Consider the following 16,946-nt stretch of genomic DNA (forward strand, 5'->3'; position numbering starts at 1 on the left):
CTATCTATCTATCTATCATCATCTATCTTTATCTATCATCTATCTTTATCATCTATCATTCTATCTATCATTCTATTTATCATTCTTTCTATCCAGTGGTGGGATTCAGCCAGTTTGCACCACTTCGGGAGAACCGATTGTTAATTTTCTGAGCTGTTTGGTGAACTGGTTGTTGGAAGAAATCATTAGGGCAGAGAACCGGTTGTTAAATTATTTGAACCCCACCACTGTATCTATCAATTCTATCTATCATCTATCCTTATCTATCATCTATCTATCTTTATCATCATTTATCTTTCTCAACTATCATTCTATCTATCTATCAATTCTTTCTATCTATCTATCTATCTATCTATCTATCTATCTATCTATCTATCTATCTATCTATCTATCTATCTTCTAAAAGTAGTTGTGAGATGTTAAGCGATTGAAAGCCAGGAAATGGACTAGTTAGTGCTGGTTTCAGCAGAAGCCTCTGCGTTATTTATTTATGCGTTAAGAATTACACCCAGGCGGAAAAAACAAGGTTTTAAAGCAAACATAAGACTTTTCAGGCGTTCAGTTCCCCACCCCCGCTCTCCTTTTATCAGCCAAGGACCGACAATATCTGGCTACACGCATAATATCTTTCGAGAGCTGAATGCCACGAAATTTCATTTTAACGGATCCTGATGAGGGTACGCTTAAAGCGAGAATAAAGTTTTATTCCATTGGTGCGATTTCTAAAAGGTCCACCGGCCGCCGTTTCCGGAGAAGCCCGGGGGACTCTTTATGAGGTTGCGCCTTTCCTACGACAGCGGCCGTCGCTTAGCAACGGCCCCTCAGGCCGCTCTTCGTTCTTTCTCTCTTCGCCCGCCCTACGCGACTTCCGCGCTTCGTCCTCCCGCCGGCCTCTCCACACCTCCCTCCTCTCCCCCCCCCACACACCCGCCTCTTTCTCGCGACGCTTCCCCAACTCTCGCGACAGCCCCGCGTCGCCATCTTAGTTATTCTGGCGCGGTGATCTCCGTAGTCGTTGCCGTCCGCGCCGCCGGAGGGGGGGGGCGCGCAAAGAAAAAGAAAAAAAAATAAGAAAAAAAAGAAGCGCGTTAGCGGCGGCCTTGGCAAGCCGGTGCTTCGCGGGCGGCTGCACAACGGTCCGAGAGCGGAGTTTCTCACACAGGCACAGACCACCCACCTCCCGCGGGCAACGGGGTTGTTGGTCGGTCGTCCGGCCGGTCCGCTTGTCGGCGAGGAGTGTCGCGTCAACTGTCTTTGCTGCGGTCCCGCCCCTTTCTTGGCTGGGGCCCCGGGGCCCTCGCGGCCGCCACCTCTTGCGCTGCCATTGCTGCTCGGGGAGGCGGGGCTGGGGCCGCTCTGGATGGTGGTTAAAATGATCATAGAAAACTTCGAGGCGCTGAAATCCTGGCTCAGCAAAACCTTGGAGCCCATGTGAGTAAACCCGGCCAGCCGCTGCTCCCCCCCCCCTTTTGAGGCCCCTTATAAGGGCTCGCGTGTGCGCGCCCGGACACACGTGCGTGTGAGTCCGTGGTGTCTCTGGAAAGGTAGGCGGTGGGGGGGGGGGTTTCGTACACGCAGGGTGGCCTCTTGGCTCCTGGAGAGCGATAAACAGCCCTAAATAATGATCCCTGCTATCCAACTGAGGGGTGATGAAAGGCCTGGAGACTGAAACATAGGAGAAACGGTTGCAGGATTTGGATTTGGCTAGTCTAGAGAAAAGGACTGGGGGGTGGGGACCAGTCTAGAGAAAGGTAGGGGACTAATCTAGAGAAAAGTGTAGTTGTAGATGTAGATGAAGTAAAAGGACTAGAGGGACTAATCTAGAGGAGAGATTAGAGAAAAGGACTGGGGGGACTAGTTAAAGAAAAGACTAAGGAAAAGAAGGACTGGGGGACTAGTCTAGTCTAGAGAAGAGGGGACTAATCTAGAGAAAAATAGTCTAGAGAAAAGACAAGTAAAAGGACTAGAGGGACTAATCTAGAGATGAATAGGGAAAAGGACTGGGGGGACTAGAGAAAAGATTAATCCTAGAGAAAAGTATAGTCCAGAGAAAAGACAAAGGAAAAGGACTAGAGGGACTAGGCTAGAGAAAAGACTAGTCTAGAGAAAAGAAGGATTAGGGGGACAGGATAGCAGTATTCCACTATTTTAGGGGCTGTCACAAAGAGCAAGGGGGTCAATTTATTTTGCAAAGCACCAGAAGGTAAAGCAAGAAGCATTGGATGGAAACTAATCAAAGAGAGAATCAACCTAGAACTAAGGAGAAACTTCCTGACAGTGAGGACAATTAACCAGTGGAACATTTTGTCTTCAGAAGTTGTGGGTGCTCCATCACAGGAGGATTTTAAGAAGAGATTGGACAGATAAGGTTTCCTTCTCGAGAGGGAGGTTGGACTAGAAGACATCCAAGGTCCCTTCCAGCTCTATTCTGATTGATTGATTGATTGAACCAGTAACTCTGCAAGATACACTAAAATAGAATAAAAGGAACACTAGAAAAGCTAGATGAAAAAAAATCACAATATGCAGATTTATTTGTTTTATCTTAAACTCTTCCCTTTTAGTTTTGGGTTTAGTGCCAGCAAAAACCCAAAACTAATGCAGTTTCATAACCAAGAAGTAGCAAAAAGCCTAGTTGTAATGGAAATCAAGCAGGACCATGGTGTCAAAACTATAGAAAACATTAGGTAATCGCTTTGAAATGGCAATAAATGATACAATTCCTTTGACCAAGCCTCCTGCTGACATTAAGATGATCCCGTTGCTTTACTCCTGGATCATCTAAGCCAGTGTTGGCAAACCTTGCTGAAATAAGAGTGCGCGTGCACACACCAGAAACTGGAAGAGCAGTTCCCCTGCGCATGTGTGCACGCCGGGAAGCTAAGCATGCACACCAGTCACCTGGTCTTCCAGTTTCTGGTGCACATGCGTTCGTGAAAACCTTGCATGCGCATGCGCACCAGGGAGCTGCTCTTTTGGTTTACAGCGCTCCTGCACGCACGAAGACCAGCACCGGAACCCAGAAGAGCAACGGGCGATGGCTGGCATGCCCAGACAGATGGCTCTGTGTGCCACTTCCGACACACGTGCCATAGGCTTGCCATCACGGATCTAAGCTATGGCAAGCGTAGAAGCAGGCTTGGTCAAAGGAATTTATTTCTATTTATTGCTATTGTGATTACCCAGTGTTCTATATAGTTTTGACGCTGTGATCCTGTTTGATTTCCATTGCAACTAGGTTTTCATGCTTCTCAGTTATGAAACTGTGTTACTTTCCAAAGATCCATGTTACCAAAAGTACATAGAAATAACCTTTGAAAAAGCAATAAATAACAATGAATTCCTTTGACCAAGCCTGCTTCTGTCACTTAGATGATCCACGAGGGAAGCACCTGTGTCATCCTTTTTGGTTATAGTTGGCATTATGGTAATAAGGAAATAGTTTGAGATAAAACATAACTCAATTTTCATGTTTTTCTTTTTCAGCTAGATTTCCTACTGTTCTTTTATCTTATTTTGGTAGATCTTGCAGAGTTATTACATCCCTGGTAACTTCACGAGAGCCTCATAAAAGCACTCAGTGACAAATATAGTGAAGTAACCAGCTATATAATTTTTTTCTATGTGACTAGGAAACATGTGTAAAACTGGTTCTTGTTGTTAAAGTGGAATCTGGATTGATTTATGGCTCCAGGCAGGATTTTCCAAGAACCATCAAACTAGAGCTTAAGTACATAATTAATTCAATTATTTACTTCTCTCTTTAGTTCTTTATTTAATCAGATTCAGAGCAAAATCTGACCTTGTACAATTATTTGGCTTACATATTGTTTTCAACAACAGTGTTTGACTGAAGTTATTGTTATCTTGAATAATACAGAGTCTTTTTGAACCTTGAAAACAATTGATTGCCAATACATTTGTGAGATCAAATTCATATCGAAAATATTGTTACAGTATTCAGAATTCATATGTAAGAATACATGTTGTAATGTGCAGTAAAGGATGGTGTAAACTTTTGTTATGCTAATGGATATTTCTCCCATTTTAATTTAACTGCTGCACAAAAGCTATGTGGAAGAATCATGGATTAATGTTCATTCCATTGTTTTGAGAAACTGAACAATACAATAGAATCTTTGGTCACGACCATAATTTGTTCCATAACTTTGGTCGCAAACTGGTTTGGTCGTGACCCGAACTGAATTTTGGAAATTAGGTGCTTAGAAAAAAAATGGTGCGGAAGGAGAAATCGGCTGCGAAAAAAAAATATGTGAATTTTTGGGCCGAACTTGATTTGTCGTGGTCAGAAGTGTTTGTGACCAGAGGTTCTACTGTAGATGCTTTTTGATATGCTATTATACTTTGGATGTTGGTATGGATACAGTTTATACAAACTCATCAATGAAGTTTAGAAGAGTTAATATTCTGCTCAATTTGTGAACTGATTTTTCTCCAATTCCCAAAATTCTTTTCAGCATTAGAGGGGTAGTTATCATAGACAAAACATAATACTAGGAATGGGTTTTTTTCTTTAGAAAACCATAACTTCATGTAAATAGAAATGATCATGTATGCTGTAAATGAGTTTGTAAATGTATGACATTGAATTTGGAATCAATATTAGATTGTTGAGGTACCTAGGAAACCCCCTACCCTTTTACCTATTATTACAGTAGCAAAGTACAGCACTAGAATAGGAAAATGCATAGATTGTGGGCGTAGAGGCACATTTACATACATTATATTTCCTTTCAAGACCACAAGCCCTCTATGTGTAGTAGAATTTTGGCATATAATGGAACTTAAAGCAGTTGAATTGCATATACTTACAGCATGAGTTCTAATCCAGCCTATTTTTATTACATTAACAATTGCATTAAGGTGATATGACTATATATATTCTTGACATAGAGACTTTCAAAATGTGACTTCTCATCCTTCTTCCCACATCAGTATTTTGATATATAAGTAGTGTTATGACCACAGTTTAGCCCCAAAATTTTGTTGTTAAACAAGATAGTTGTTAAGTGAGTTTTGCTTTATTTATACCTTGCTTGCCACCGCTGTTAAATGAATCACTGCAGTTGTTAAGATAGTAACACGATTGTTAAATGAATCTGGTTTCCCCATTGGCTTTGCTTGTCAAGGTCTCAAGAGGTGATCACATGACCTTGGGACACTCCCAACAGTCATAAATGTGAGCCAGTTGCCAAGCATCCGAATTTTGATCGTATGGTCACTATCTGTACAGTAATCTAGACTTTCTCCTTCAGAATTCAGTTTAGTACATGATTTGATCAGACTTTTGTGGGGGGCATATATGTGAATTTGGTAAACTCTAATTTGCTCATTATGTATTCTCTGTGCATGCATGTGTATGTATATTAAAGTGACTTTTTGAGTACCACATATGTTGAGATGACTTTTTTGTTACCAGTCTTCACAACTGTTTGTGAAGAACAATGGCTGCCCTAATTGCCATTTATCTTTTATTAGGCTGAAGGTTTTCTTCATCCAGCAGTAAATCAGCTACATTTACTACAAAAATAACTTTTGATGTATCATTCTGAATAATCTTTCCTCTTGTTTTCTGTCTTTCTCCCAAGCTGGAAATGTCCCTGGAGATATTATCCATGCAGGCTGGGCAAGCACTTTTAATGTTGTTAAAGTGTTGATTTACTGTACTACTCCTTGGGGTGTTTCATTTCTATCTGATTTGAACCTGTTGCTTTGGCTTTTCTCAAATTATTTTTTTTTAGGATTTTCAAAGTAACTTCCGCTTTTGGCATTATGTTCTTTATTTGTTATTTGTTAATTTTGGATGGTTGAACATTTTCATTATATGTAGACATTGTGGAAAGATAAGCTCATTAAAATACAGTGTTCTTTATGCTTGCTAAATGCCCTGGGATTTTATAAAGCATTATAAAGGGAATATGAGTAAGATGATGCTTTAATTGTAACTTCTTCTATATCTTATCTGGCAAATAAGAGTGGTACAGTATAAGTGAAAATATAGCAAAGAAAGGAAAAGCCAGCAACGTTGAAATCAAAATTTTGCTTAAAATATGAGAAAACAATTAAAAAAAAACAGGGAAACATAAAAAATGAGAGTATAGCAAGCAAAAAAAAATACAAATAATATCTAGAGATAGATCAAAAGATCAGTAACAGCATGGAAATTGAGACTGAGAAGCAAGGTTTCAAAATGAAATTTCCATTTTCAGAAAATATTTTATGTGCTCCCAGGATGATTGTTAAGATCAATTTCTTTTAGCTTTTAGTTGTTTGGAGATTTTAGCAGTGGAGCACAGTTATTGTTGACTGACAATTGATACACTATTGCTTGGGATAGTTGCCTTCATGCAGCTTCAGGAAGGATGCTGATGGATTAGTGAGGGAAGAAAATAGTCAGATCAACCCTAGGGATCAGTGGGGTAACAGATGTTGCTGCCAGATAGTCTTACAACATCTTTTACATTTATTTATGAGGAGATGGTATGGTGGATCCATTCAGAAGAATTCTGGTATGCTTTGGGATCCCCAAAATAACAAGAATAATCATTAATACTTGGACTGATTCCTTAATACTGCCAACATTTATATTTAATATTATCAGAAATATAAAAAGTGTGCAGACCAGAAAATTGAGTACAACTATAGCAATTAGAGCCAGGAATTGAAGTGTGCAGCTATTACTTATTTTGCTTCTTTTCTGCAGCTCTTTATTCAGTTTATTAAGATTAACAAGTTGTCAATGAAGCAGTGAGGAAACTTTTCATGTAAATGAGGTTTTGGATATGGATTTATTTCTTATATCAGGAATAAACACATTTTCCATGCATATCAATTCACAAACGTCACAACTTATTTCGTTTTCATACATGTTCATTCATACACATCGATTCATAATCTTTAGAATTTAATAGAGCAACATACTGTGGTTGCTAGGCTCCAATTGGTTGCAGCTTAGGTGATGGATCTCTAGATCCTGTGAATTACAATGTCCGGTGTTTGGTATAGTGGTTAAGGCACAGGTGTCAAACTCGATAGCACCACATTATGTATTGCAACGTTTTTTGCCTTTGCGGAGCCGGGGTAGGTATGGCCTGCACAGGGTGGATCCAGCCTGCGGGCCGCCAGTTTGACACCCCTGGATTAAGGCATCAGGCTAGAAATAGGGATACTTGGGAGACCATGAGTTCTAGTCCCAACTTAGGCACAGAGCCAACTGGGAGACCTTGCAAGCCACTTCTGAAAAAGCTTGCTAATAAAACTGCAGAACTTGTCCAGATAGTTTCTGAGAATTGGACATGATTGAATGTAAGGGCAAAAAAAGCTGTAGTTCAGCAGGATTTGAAGGACCATAGGTTTATCAATATGGTTAGTTAAAATTATATCTCTAATTAAAAGACACATACATTTGAAATTATTTTATGAGGCTTTTTCAAATAGTGTAATATTTTAGATTTGAAAAAAGAAAAAAATCTTTCAGTATTATCCCTACAATTTAATTACACATGTTGGAACTTATCAGACACTAACTTTCCTACACCAAAGAATTGAGTCCTTGGAAAAGAGATGCTGGAGAAAACTCCTGCGAGTCCCTTGGACTGCAAGGCAATCAAACCAGTCAGTCCTAGAGGAGATCAACCCTGACTGCTCTTTAGAAGGCCAGATCCTGAAGATGAAAATCAAATACTTTGGGCATGTAATGAGAAGGAAGGACTCACTGGAGAAGAGCCAGTGAGTCCTTTTTTCCTCAACTGGATTGAGGAAAAAAGAAGAATGGGATAACAGAGAATGAGGTGGCTGTATGGGGTCACTGAAGCAGTCGGTGTGAGCTTAAATGGACTGCAGGGGATGATAGGCCTGGAGGAACATCCATGGGGTCACAATAACAATCTTTCTTTTGACAAAGCTTATATTAGAAATGTAATAAACTGCAGGTATTAGTTTTAAAGAGTTCGTATTACGATGTCTGAAAATGAAGTCATTTACAAACTAAAAGTAAATCTTGTGGTATTTTCCTTTATTTTCAGCTGAAATCAGTCTTATATTCATACATCATGCTATGGTTAGCGGTATTTATGACTTTCATTTAAAATTCAATCTGAAAATAAAGAATTTATTAATAATTTATTTGCATTATAATGTGCAAAATATATATCAGATAATTTGGACCCACACCAATAAAAAGCTTATTTGTTTTTTAAAAAAGTGACCTAAAAACTTTAAGATCTATAAGCTTCTGTTCTGTGGTCTTTAATTCAACTCCAAATTAAAGAAAAAAAGCTCTGAAGTATATTTATATCATTTAGATACAGAAGGAATTTATACTAAAACCTTATGTTAAATGTTTAGCATAAGTCTTGTGTTAAATATTGCTTCTTTGTTATAACTGCTTTTTGCTGAAAGGATATGGTTCAGAAGATGTTAAAGTATTGTAAAGTTAATTTTTAATTTAGAAGAACATGCAGCCTTCCAGATATCTCTGATGTATTTCAAAATGCTTCCATTTTTTTTGAAACTCACCTTTGAAGTCTGCTTGCTCATGACTTTAATGTTAGTGGGTTGATGGAATCTTTGTAATGTATATTGAGAACATTGTATTACTCAGTTGACGCATTAATATAAAACAAGATTGTTGAATCTAAATTAGGTATTATTGTCATCCCATCAACATTTGAAGAAATTTTTGATTAGGAAAAATACCTGGAGATGCTATATTCTCAGAAGGCTAAACTTATGATTATAGAAGTGCTGTCTGCCTTTCAAATTTACATTACTTTGATAAAATCCTCTCCATAATTCAGCATCCTAAATAATCTTTAAGTGTACATCTCTTAAGCTTGCAACTTTCTTGAAGAAGTAAAATAAAATTGAATGGTTCTTTGGTCTGTATTTTTGGCTTTTGAACTAATACTTCCATTTTTCTTTCTGCTCTTTTAAATGTTTACTCACTGTATTTACAGAAATAATTGCTAGATATATAATGATAATACACACTGGTAGAACAAATTCTATAATAGTGTTCAGTTGAAAGGAGCTTTTAAAAGTGACCTAAAAACTTTAAGATCTATAAGCTTCTGTTCTGTGGTCTTTAATTCAACTCCAAATTAAAGAAAAAAAGCTCTGAAGTATATTTATATCATTTAGATACAGAAGGAATTTATACTAAAACCTTATGTTAAATGTTTAGCATAAGTCTTGTGTTAAATATTGCTTCTTTGTTATAACTGCTTTTTGCTGAAAGGATATGGTTCAGAAGATGTTAAAGTATTGTAAAGTTAATTTTTAATTTAGAAGAACATGCAGCCTTCCAGATATCTCTGATGTATTTCAAAATGCTTCCATTTTTTTTGAAACTCACCTTTGAAGTCTGCTTGCTCATGACTTTAATGTTAGTGGGTTGATGGAATCTTTGTAATGTATATTGAGAACATTGTATTACTCAGTTGACGCATTAATATAAAACAAGATTGTTGAATCTAAATTAGGTATTATTGTCATCCCATCAACATTTGAAGAAATTTTTGATTAGGAAAAATACCTGGAGATGCTATATTCTCAGAAGGCTAAACTTATGATTATAGAAGTGCTGTCTGCCTTTCAAATTTACATTACTTTGATAAAATCCTCTCCATAATTCAGCATCCTAAATAATCTTTAAGTGTACATCTCTTAAGCTTGCAACTTTCTTGAAGAAGTAAAATAAAATTGAATGGTTCTTTGGTCTGTATTTTTGGCTTTTGAACTAATACTTCCATTTTTCTTTCTGCTCTTTTAAATGTTTACTCACTGTATTTACAGAAATAATTGCTAGATATATAATGATAATACACACTGGTAGAACAAATTCTATAATAGTGTTCAGTTGAAAGGAGCTTTTAAAAGTGACCTAAAAACTTTAAGATCTATAAGCTTCTGTTCTGTGGTCTTTAATTCAACTCCAAATTAAAGAAAAAAAGCTCTGAAGTATATTTATATCATTTAGATACAGAAGGAATTTATACTAAAACCTTATGTTAAATGTTTAGCATAAGTCTTGTGTTAAATATTGCTTCTTTGTTATAACTGCTTTTTGCTGAAAGGATATGGTTCAGAAGATGTTAAAGTATTGTAAAGTTAATTTTTAATTTAGAAGAACATGCAGCCTTCCAGATATCTCTGATGTATTTCAAAATGCTTCCATTTTTTTTGAAACTCACCTTTGAAGTCTGCTTGCTCATGACTTTAATGTTAGTGGGTTGATGGAATCTTTGTAATGTATATTGAGAACATTGTATTACTCAGTTGACGCATTAATATAAAACAAGATTGTTGAATCTAAATTAGGTATTATTGTCATCCCATCAACATTTGAAGAAATTTTTGATTAGGAAAAATACCTGGAGATGCTATATTCTCAGAAGGCTAAACTTATGATTATAGAAGTGCTGTCTGCCTTTCAAATTTACATTACTTTGATAAAATCCTCTCCATAATTCAGCATCCTAAATAATCTTTAAGTGTACATCTCTTAAGCTTGCAACTTTCTTGAAGAAGTAAAATAAAATTGAATGGTTCTTTGGTCTGTATTTTTGGCTTTTGAACTAATACTTCCATTTTTCTTTCTGCTCTTTTAAATGTTTACTCACTGTATTTACAGAAATAATTGCTAGATATATAATGATAATACACACTGGTAGAACAAATTCTATAATAGTGTTCAGTTGAAAGGAGCTTTTTAAAAAGTGTTGTTTAATATAAGAGAAAGGAAAAAATGAAGTGTATATATTTGGAATAAAATTGAACACAAGCAGGGAATAGCTAGGAATTACGTTATGACTATAAATTAAACCTGATTTTGTTATATAATTTGCATCAAAACATTATGCATATGGGATATGTTAAACTTAATTTATTACCTGGAAGTGAGGTTTAAAAAGGCCTTTATGAATTACTTGTGTTCTTAATTTGTAGATGTGATGCGGATCCATCAGCCCTTGCTAAGTATGTTCTTGCGTTGGTGAAAAAAGATAAAAGTGAGAAAGAACTTAAAGCACTGTGTGTGGATCAACTGGATGTATTTCTTCAGAAGGGTAAGTTCCTATGAATTTAAAGCTTCAGGACTTAATTTCAAATTCTAATCCCATTTAAGATTTATTCCATTTGATTTTAATTACAATTTGGACATTATTTTACCAATGCCTTCATTCCCCGTTGAAATATAAAACTACAGTATGACTTATAAGCTTTGACTGACTGATGTTTAAATGCTGCTTTTGCAAATACCGAAAGTTCACCGTGAGGTTTTCTTTTGAATAATATTTGAATATTTTCTTTTGAATAATATGTATTGAAAAGTTATTAGACAACAGCCTAGAATAAAATAAGCAACTTTCAGGCAATTAGTGTGGGTTTCTTCCTTCCCTTGACTATTCAGAACAGACCTCTTTTCACCTCTGAGTATTCTAAAAGATGGCTTTTGCTTGAAAATACCATTGCCTAAGTAGCTGAATGTGTTCTTATTATTATTGTGTCATTACCACAAACATTTAATGTTGCATTGCAGAACCGACATAAAGTTATGTATTTCGTTTCCAAAGCTAGAAATCCTAGAATTGGTTCTATCGAAATAGAATTGTCCTAATAATGATAAAGTACAAAAATGTTAATATTTCAATAATAATAGCCCTTAAGAATGTTTCTTAAGTTGCCTGTTATGTACTGTATACTGTTTGGGTTTCATTTCAGAGACACAGATATTTGTAGAAAAATTGTTTGATGCCGTAAATACCAAGAGCTATCTACCTCCACCTGAGCTGCCATCTTCAGGAAGCCTGAAGTCAGACTTTTTTCAGCATCAAGAAAAAGAAGTAAAAAAAGAAGAGGTAATAATCAGCCATATCTTATCTTAAGCTTATGTTATACAGTAGGGCTGTCAAATTCACCTGCTGGCCATACCCGGTTTAGCAAAGGGGGGGGGGGAAGTCCCAATATGTCACGTGATGCTGCCGTGACGACGTGAGTTTGACACCCTTGGTATGACCTTTGTTGCCACACAGTTGCTAAGTGAATCACTGTAGTTGTTAAGTTAGTAACAAGTTCAGTGAATCTGGTTTGTTGAAGGTTGCAAAAGGTGATCCCCTGACCCTAGGACATTGCAACTCTCATAAATAGATGCCAGTTGCCAAGTGTCCAAATATTGATCATAGTTTCCGGGGTGGTGCAATGGTGTGTGAAAAACGTGTCATAAGTTAGTTTTTTTCAGTGCCATTGTAACTTCAAATGATCACTAAACGAATAGTTGTAAAATGACAATCTGTATCTTGTAACCTGATCTACATATTTTATTGCTGTTCTCACTTTAGTACATATGAATGGCAGTTTGTTAAAACTGATATTTCTAGTGAATGTCTTCTAGACTTCATCATAGTTAATCCTGACAACTTATATGATAGAGATATAAAACTTAAAATATATCAGATTATGTAATACTATGAGAAACAGGTGGTAAGGGGTACTAATAGAGCACAGCAGCACAAAATATCCCTCATACTTTATTTATAACTTACTGTTATGATATGGTATTTATTTATTTGGCCAAGTATGGTTAGACACACAAGAAGTTTATCTCTGGTACTTTCATTTTTACTACCTTTCATTTGGTTGTTAGAAAAAAAAATCTGTTTCATGTTCCTTTTTATCAAGATAATTAAGGAAGAAGAACGAGAGAAAAAATTCTCCAGAAGGCTTAATCATAGTCCTCCTCAGTCAAGTTCACGATACCGAGACACCAGGTAACACCTATTTTTCTCATTCTTGCAGTTAATAAATGTTTCTCATTTTTAGGACAAATTCTCAGATGCTGAGCTATTGGTTTATGTCAATATCACAAGGTTTACAAAGGTACAAATGAAGACGTATCTATGCAGAATGTGTTTTAAACAAAAGATTAAAAATCAAAATGTTTTGAAGTTACATTTTTAATAGACATACAAGCAAGCACATTTCATGACATATAATGTTCACAATAGAATAATTGTATTTTAGAAAACTGCCAATATCTGGACTTTGGTTTTTTTTTTGCTTTTCTATAGTTAACAAAATTAGCCAGTACTTTATATGTTAAGGGCTGTTCAGGAACTAAATTTGCACTAAAATTGCAAAATAAGTAAAGTAACATTGTTATTTTCATTATTTTGTCATAGACAATATATAGTGCTTTTATATCTTCATCTATCTATATATGTCTGTATAATCTGTCTGTCTGTCTGTCTGTCTGTCTATCTATCTATGTTGGATGGGTATCTAGTAGTGTTTATAACTCATCAGTCTGAAATTGGAACATTGTAAAGAACTTACATCTGAAAGACCTAAGAACCACTCTTGGTTTGAAGGATTTACTTCCAGAAATTGCTGAACTCTCATTGCAATAGCATATTCCAAAATTGGAATAGAATATTCTAGAGTTGTCTGGAAAATTCCCTTCTCAAATTGATGAATTTTGCATTCCTACCTGCAATCTTTTCTTAGTTTTTGGTTAAATATTTCTACTATTGTTGATATAAGTAGCCTTTTTATATATGAATTTTCCATTTGAAGTATATAAATTGTATTCTTATATTCTTGTCCAAAATACTTAGAAGCAGGGATGACAGGAAGAAAGACGACCGTTCTCGTAAGAGAGATTATGATCGGAATCCTCCACGAAGAGAATCCTATAGAGACCGCTACAATAGAAGAAGGGGAAGGAGCCGAAGCTACAGCAGGAGCCGTAGTCGAAGCTGGAGCAAAGAAAGGTTGCGGGACAGAGATAGAGATAGAAGTAGGAGTCGCACTAGAAGTAGAACAAGAAGCAGAGGTAACTATTAACCTCAAGCATTAATGTGCACAGTGTACTTCATTTAAATAAATATAAATATAGATGTAGCATGTAGGGAGACATCCTTTTCTTTGAGATATGGACCAGATATTTGGCTTTTAGCTTTCCCTTACATCAGGGGTCTCCAACCCCCGGTCTGTGAACCGGCACCAAGCCACAGCATGCCAGAAGCGGGTTGCGCAAACAAGCAAAGTCCTATCTGCAGGATGTAGGCAACACACAAAACCACACCCCTACCAAGTCCACAGAAAAAAATTCTCTCCACGGAATCGTTCCCCAGTGTTCCAAAAACATGCTTTTTCCATTTCCTCCATATTAGAAACAGAATGGAATTACCTGACATTCTAAGTCCCAACATGTACAGTAGTGGCCAAAATTGTGGGAACCTTTTGGGAAAAATATTTTTGAGGTTTGATGAATAATAACACCACCTTTTTTTTTTTTTTGGAATTTCAAGATAACCCTGTTCCACTGTTGGAATGGCCTGGGAACAGCCCAGACCTTAACCCAATTGAAAATCTACAGAGCCGACATGGTGTTAAATTTTGTATATCTCGTTTTTTCTACGCGTTTCGCTCTTCTTCTTTATATTGTAACTGCTATTCTAAGAGCAAATCCTTCATAAAAGTTATTGCGTTACATTCTTGATAAAATTATCTTTCCATTGATATATAATTTTATGGTACTACTCCAAAAATAAAACACCTGGTGTTATTAAATAGTTTTAGAAAATACACTTTTCCCAAATGGTTTCCATAATTTTTGTCCACTACTGTATTTGACTGCCCTGTCTTCTGGCTCCATTGTCTAGAACGCTGTGAAGGAACGTCGTCTGGAAGCACTCCTTCCTAGAAAACCAAATAACATTCCATCACAAGCACTGTCTGTTGCTGTAATTAAAAATATCTGCCTAACTCAGGACAAAATGTCCAGTTTTCAAATTAATAGAAAGCTACTTATGCCCACGGAAGAGAATTTAGATTTTAGAATTTATTATATTATTTGAAATGTTCACTAGTTGTGGTGTGGTTTTTTTTGGGTCACATTAATTAGATTTTGGAGGGTTTATTTTGGAAGAATTGATTCGTCTGCATAATTAGTTGCCATTTTGCTTATGTTATTCTGTCACCGTCCACAGTTCTCAACTATTCTTTTATAGAAAGAGATCTGGGGAAGCCGAAGTATGACTTGGACAGAACGGAGCCATTAGAAAACAGCTACCCCCCGGTTTCTTCTGTAACAAACATTTCATCCGGTCACTATCCTGTCCCTACGCTAAGTAGCACTATAACTGTCATCGCACCTGCTCATCATGGAAATAGTACTACTGAAAGTTGGTCGGAATTTCATGAAGAACAGTTGGAACACAATTCCTATGGAAGGCCTCCACTACCAAAGAAACGGTGCAGAGACTATGACGGTAAGCCCAGAACATTTGACCCAAGTATTTTCAACATAAAGATGCATGTACAGGTAGTTCTCGATTTACTATCACAATTGAGCCCAGTTGTGTTAATATTAATAATTGAGACATTCATTAAGTGAGTTTTGCCCCATTTTATGACCTTTCTTGCTACAGTTGTTAAGTGAATCACTGCAGTTGTTAAGTTAGTAACATGGTTGTAAGTGAATGTGACTTCCCCATTGACTTGTCAGAAGGTTGCAAAGCGTGATCCCATGATCCCGAGACAGAGCAACCTTCATAAGCATGGGTCCATTGCCAAGCGTCCGTTTGGATTTTGGTCATGTGATTATGGGGTTGCTGCAACAGTCGTAAGTATGAGAAACGGTCATAGGCCACTTGTTTCAGTGCCATTTTAATTTCAAATGGTCACTAAAGAACCATTTGGTCACTAAGTCGAGGACTACCTGTATTATTTTTATATTTCTCCTTTTCTTCCTTGAACCTCTCAGATATTGATGATCAAAGATCTTAAATATACTCATTAGATGATTTTGTCTTTAGTATTTTATATTTATTGTGTGAAAAAAGTCCATTGCATTGTAATGCCTTATTCTACTGCACCAAAAGGAGTTGGAAGTTAATGCCTTTTTTTTTCCTTTTCCCCCTTTTTCTTGTCCTCCCTTTTCCCTTCCCTATTGTCCCTACTATTTACTTTTGTATTTTCTTCGTATGCTCTATTATAAGCCAATAAAAAACGATTGAAAGATGAAAATAAATAAAAATAAATAAAGAACTGTTTATTCTGTTTATTTTGAAATAAATTCGAGGACTATCTGTATTTTATATTTCTCCTTTTTTTCCCCTTGAACCTCTCAGATATTAATGGTCCAAGATCTTAAATATTCTCAGACGATTTTGTCTTTAGTATTTTATATACTATTGTGTAACGATATCAAAAAATAAAAGTTCATTGCATTGTAGTGTATTCAGCTAATTGCATGGTTGCATTCATTTATTAAGAATGCTGCGCCGTTTCAGAATTCTACACACTTTCCTAACTTTATTTTGCTTTCCTTTTTTCAGAGAAAGGTTTTTGTATGAGAGGAGATATGTGTCCCTTTGATCATGGAAGTGACCCTGTAGTTGTAGAAGATGTGAACCTTCCAGGCATCCTGCCTTTTCCAGCGCAGCCGCCGGTTGTTGAAGGACCTCCTCCTCCGGGACTTCCTCCTCCACCACCTATTCTTACTCCTCCTCCTGTAAACCTGAGACCGCCTGTCCCACCGCCAGGCCCTTTACCACCTAGTCTTCCACCTGTTACAGGTAGGTTCTGTACATTCTGTAAATTATAAATCTGCTGGCTGCAAACTTTACACACTGTACGTCCAGGTATAGTTTACCAGTCACAGTTGGATTTTGTTGAAATGGATATAATTTCTAGTCAATTCTAAAACGTGTGAAATAAGATCCTTTTACTCTAAAATATGGGAGTGGAGAAACATACGGATCTCACTTGTCTTAATGGAAACTTGGCAAAGCTAGTGAAAGGTACCCATTGGAATTTTTTTAAGATGCCCTGCAGTCCTAATGCCATGGTTAGGACAGGGGTATAAGTGGTGATTTTTTTTTCTTGAGACCTTGGCTGAGACCAGATGTGCTTGCCTTTGT

General features: G+C 36.6%; 1 protein-coding gene across 1 annotated transcript in view; it reads left to right on the forward strand.

Moving 5' to 3' along the window:
• Positions 1 to 977: 977 nt before the first annotated feature.
• RBM26 (RNA binding motif protein 26) overlaps positions 978 to 16,946 on the forward strand; it is a 45,257-nt gene continuing 29,288 nt past the window's right edge. The window contains exons 1-7 of the mRNA XM_058184694.1: positions 978 to 1,431; positions 10,969 to 11,087; positions 11,743 to 11,879; positions 12,700 to 12,788; positions 13,635 to 13,852; positions 15,033 to 15,293; positions 16,362 to 16,601. Coding sequence (XP_058040677.1) covers positions 1,361 to 1,431; positions 10,969 to 11,087; positions 11,743 to 11,879; positions 12,700 to 12,788; positions 13,635 to 13,852; positions 15,033 to 15,293; positions 16,362 to 16,601 — 1,135 coding nt within the window. The 5' untranslated portion in view covers positions 978 to 1,360. The remainder of the gene's footprint in view (positions 1,432 to 10,968; positions 11,088 to 11,742; positions 11,880 to 12,699; positions 12,789 to 13,634; positions 13,853 to 15,032; positions 15,294 to 16,361; positions 16,602 to 16,946) is intronic.

The sequence above is a fragment of the Ahaetulla prasina genome, chromosome 5, assembly GCF_028640845.1.
Source record: "Ahaetulla prasina isolate Xishuangbanna chromosome 5, ASM2864084v1, whole genome shotgun sequence".
In the NCBI taxonomy this organism is placed as follows: domain Eukaryota; kingdom Metazoa; phylum Chordata; class Lepidosauria; order Squamata; family Colubridae; genus Ahaetulla; species Ahaetulla prasina.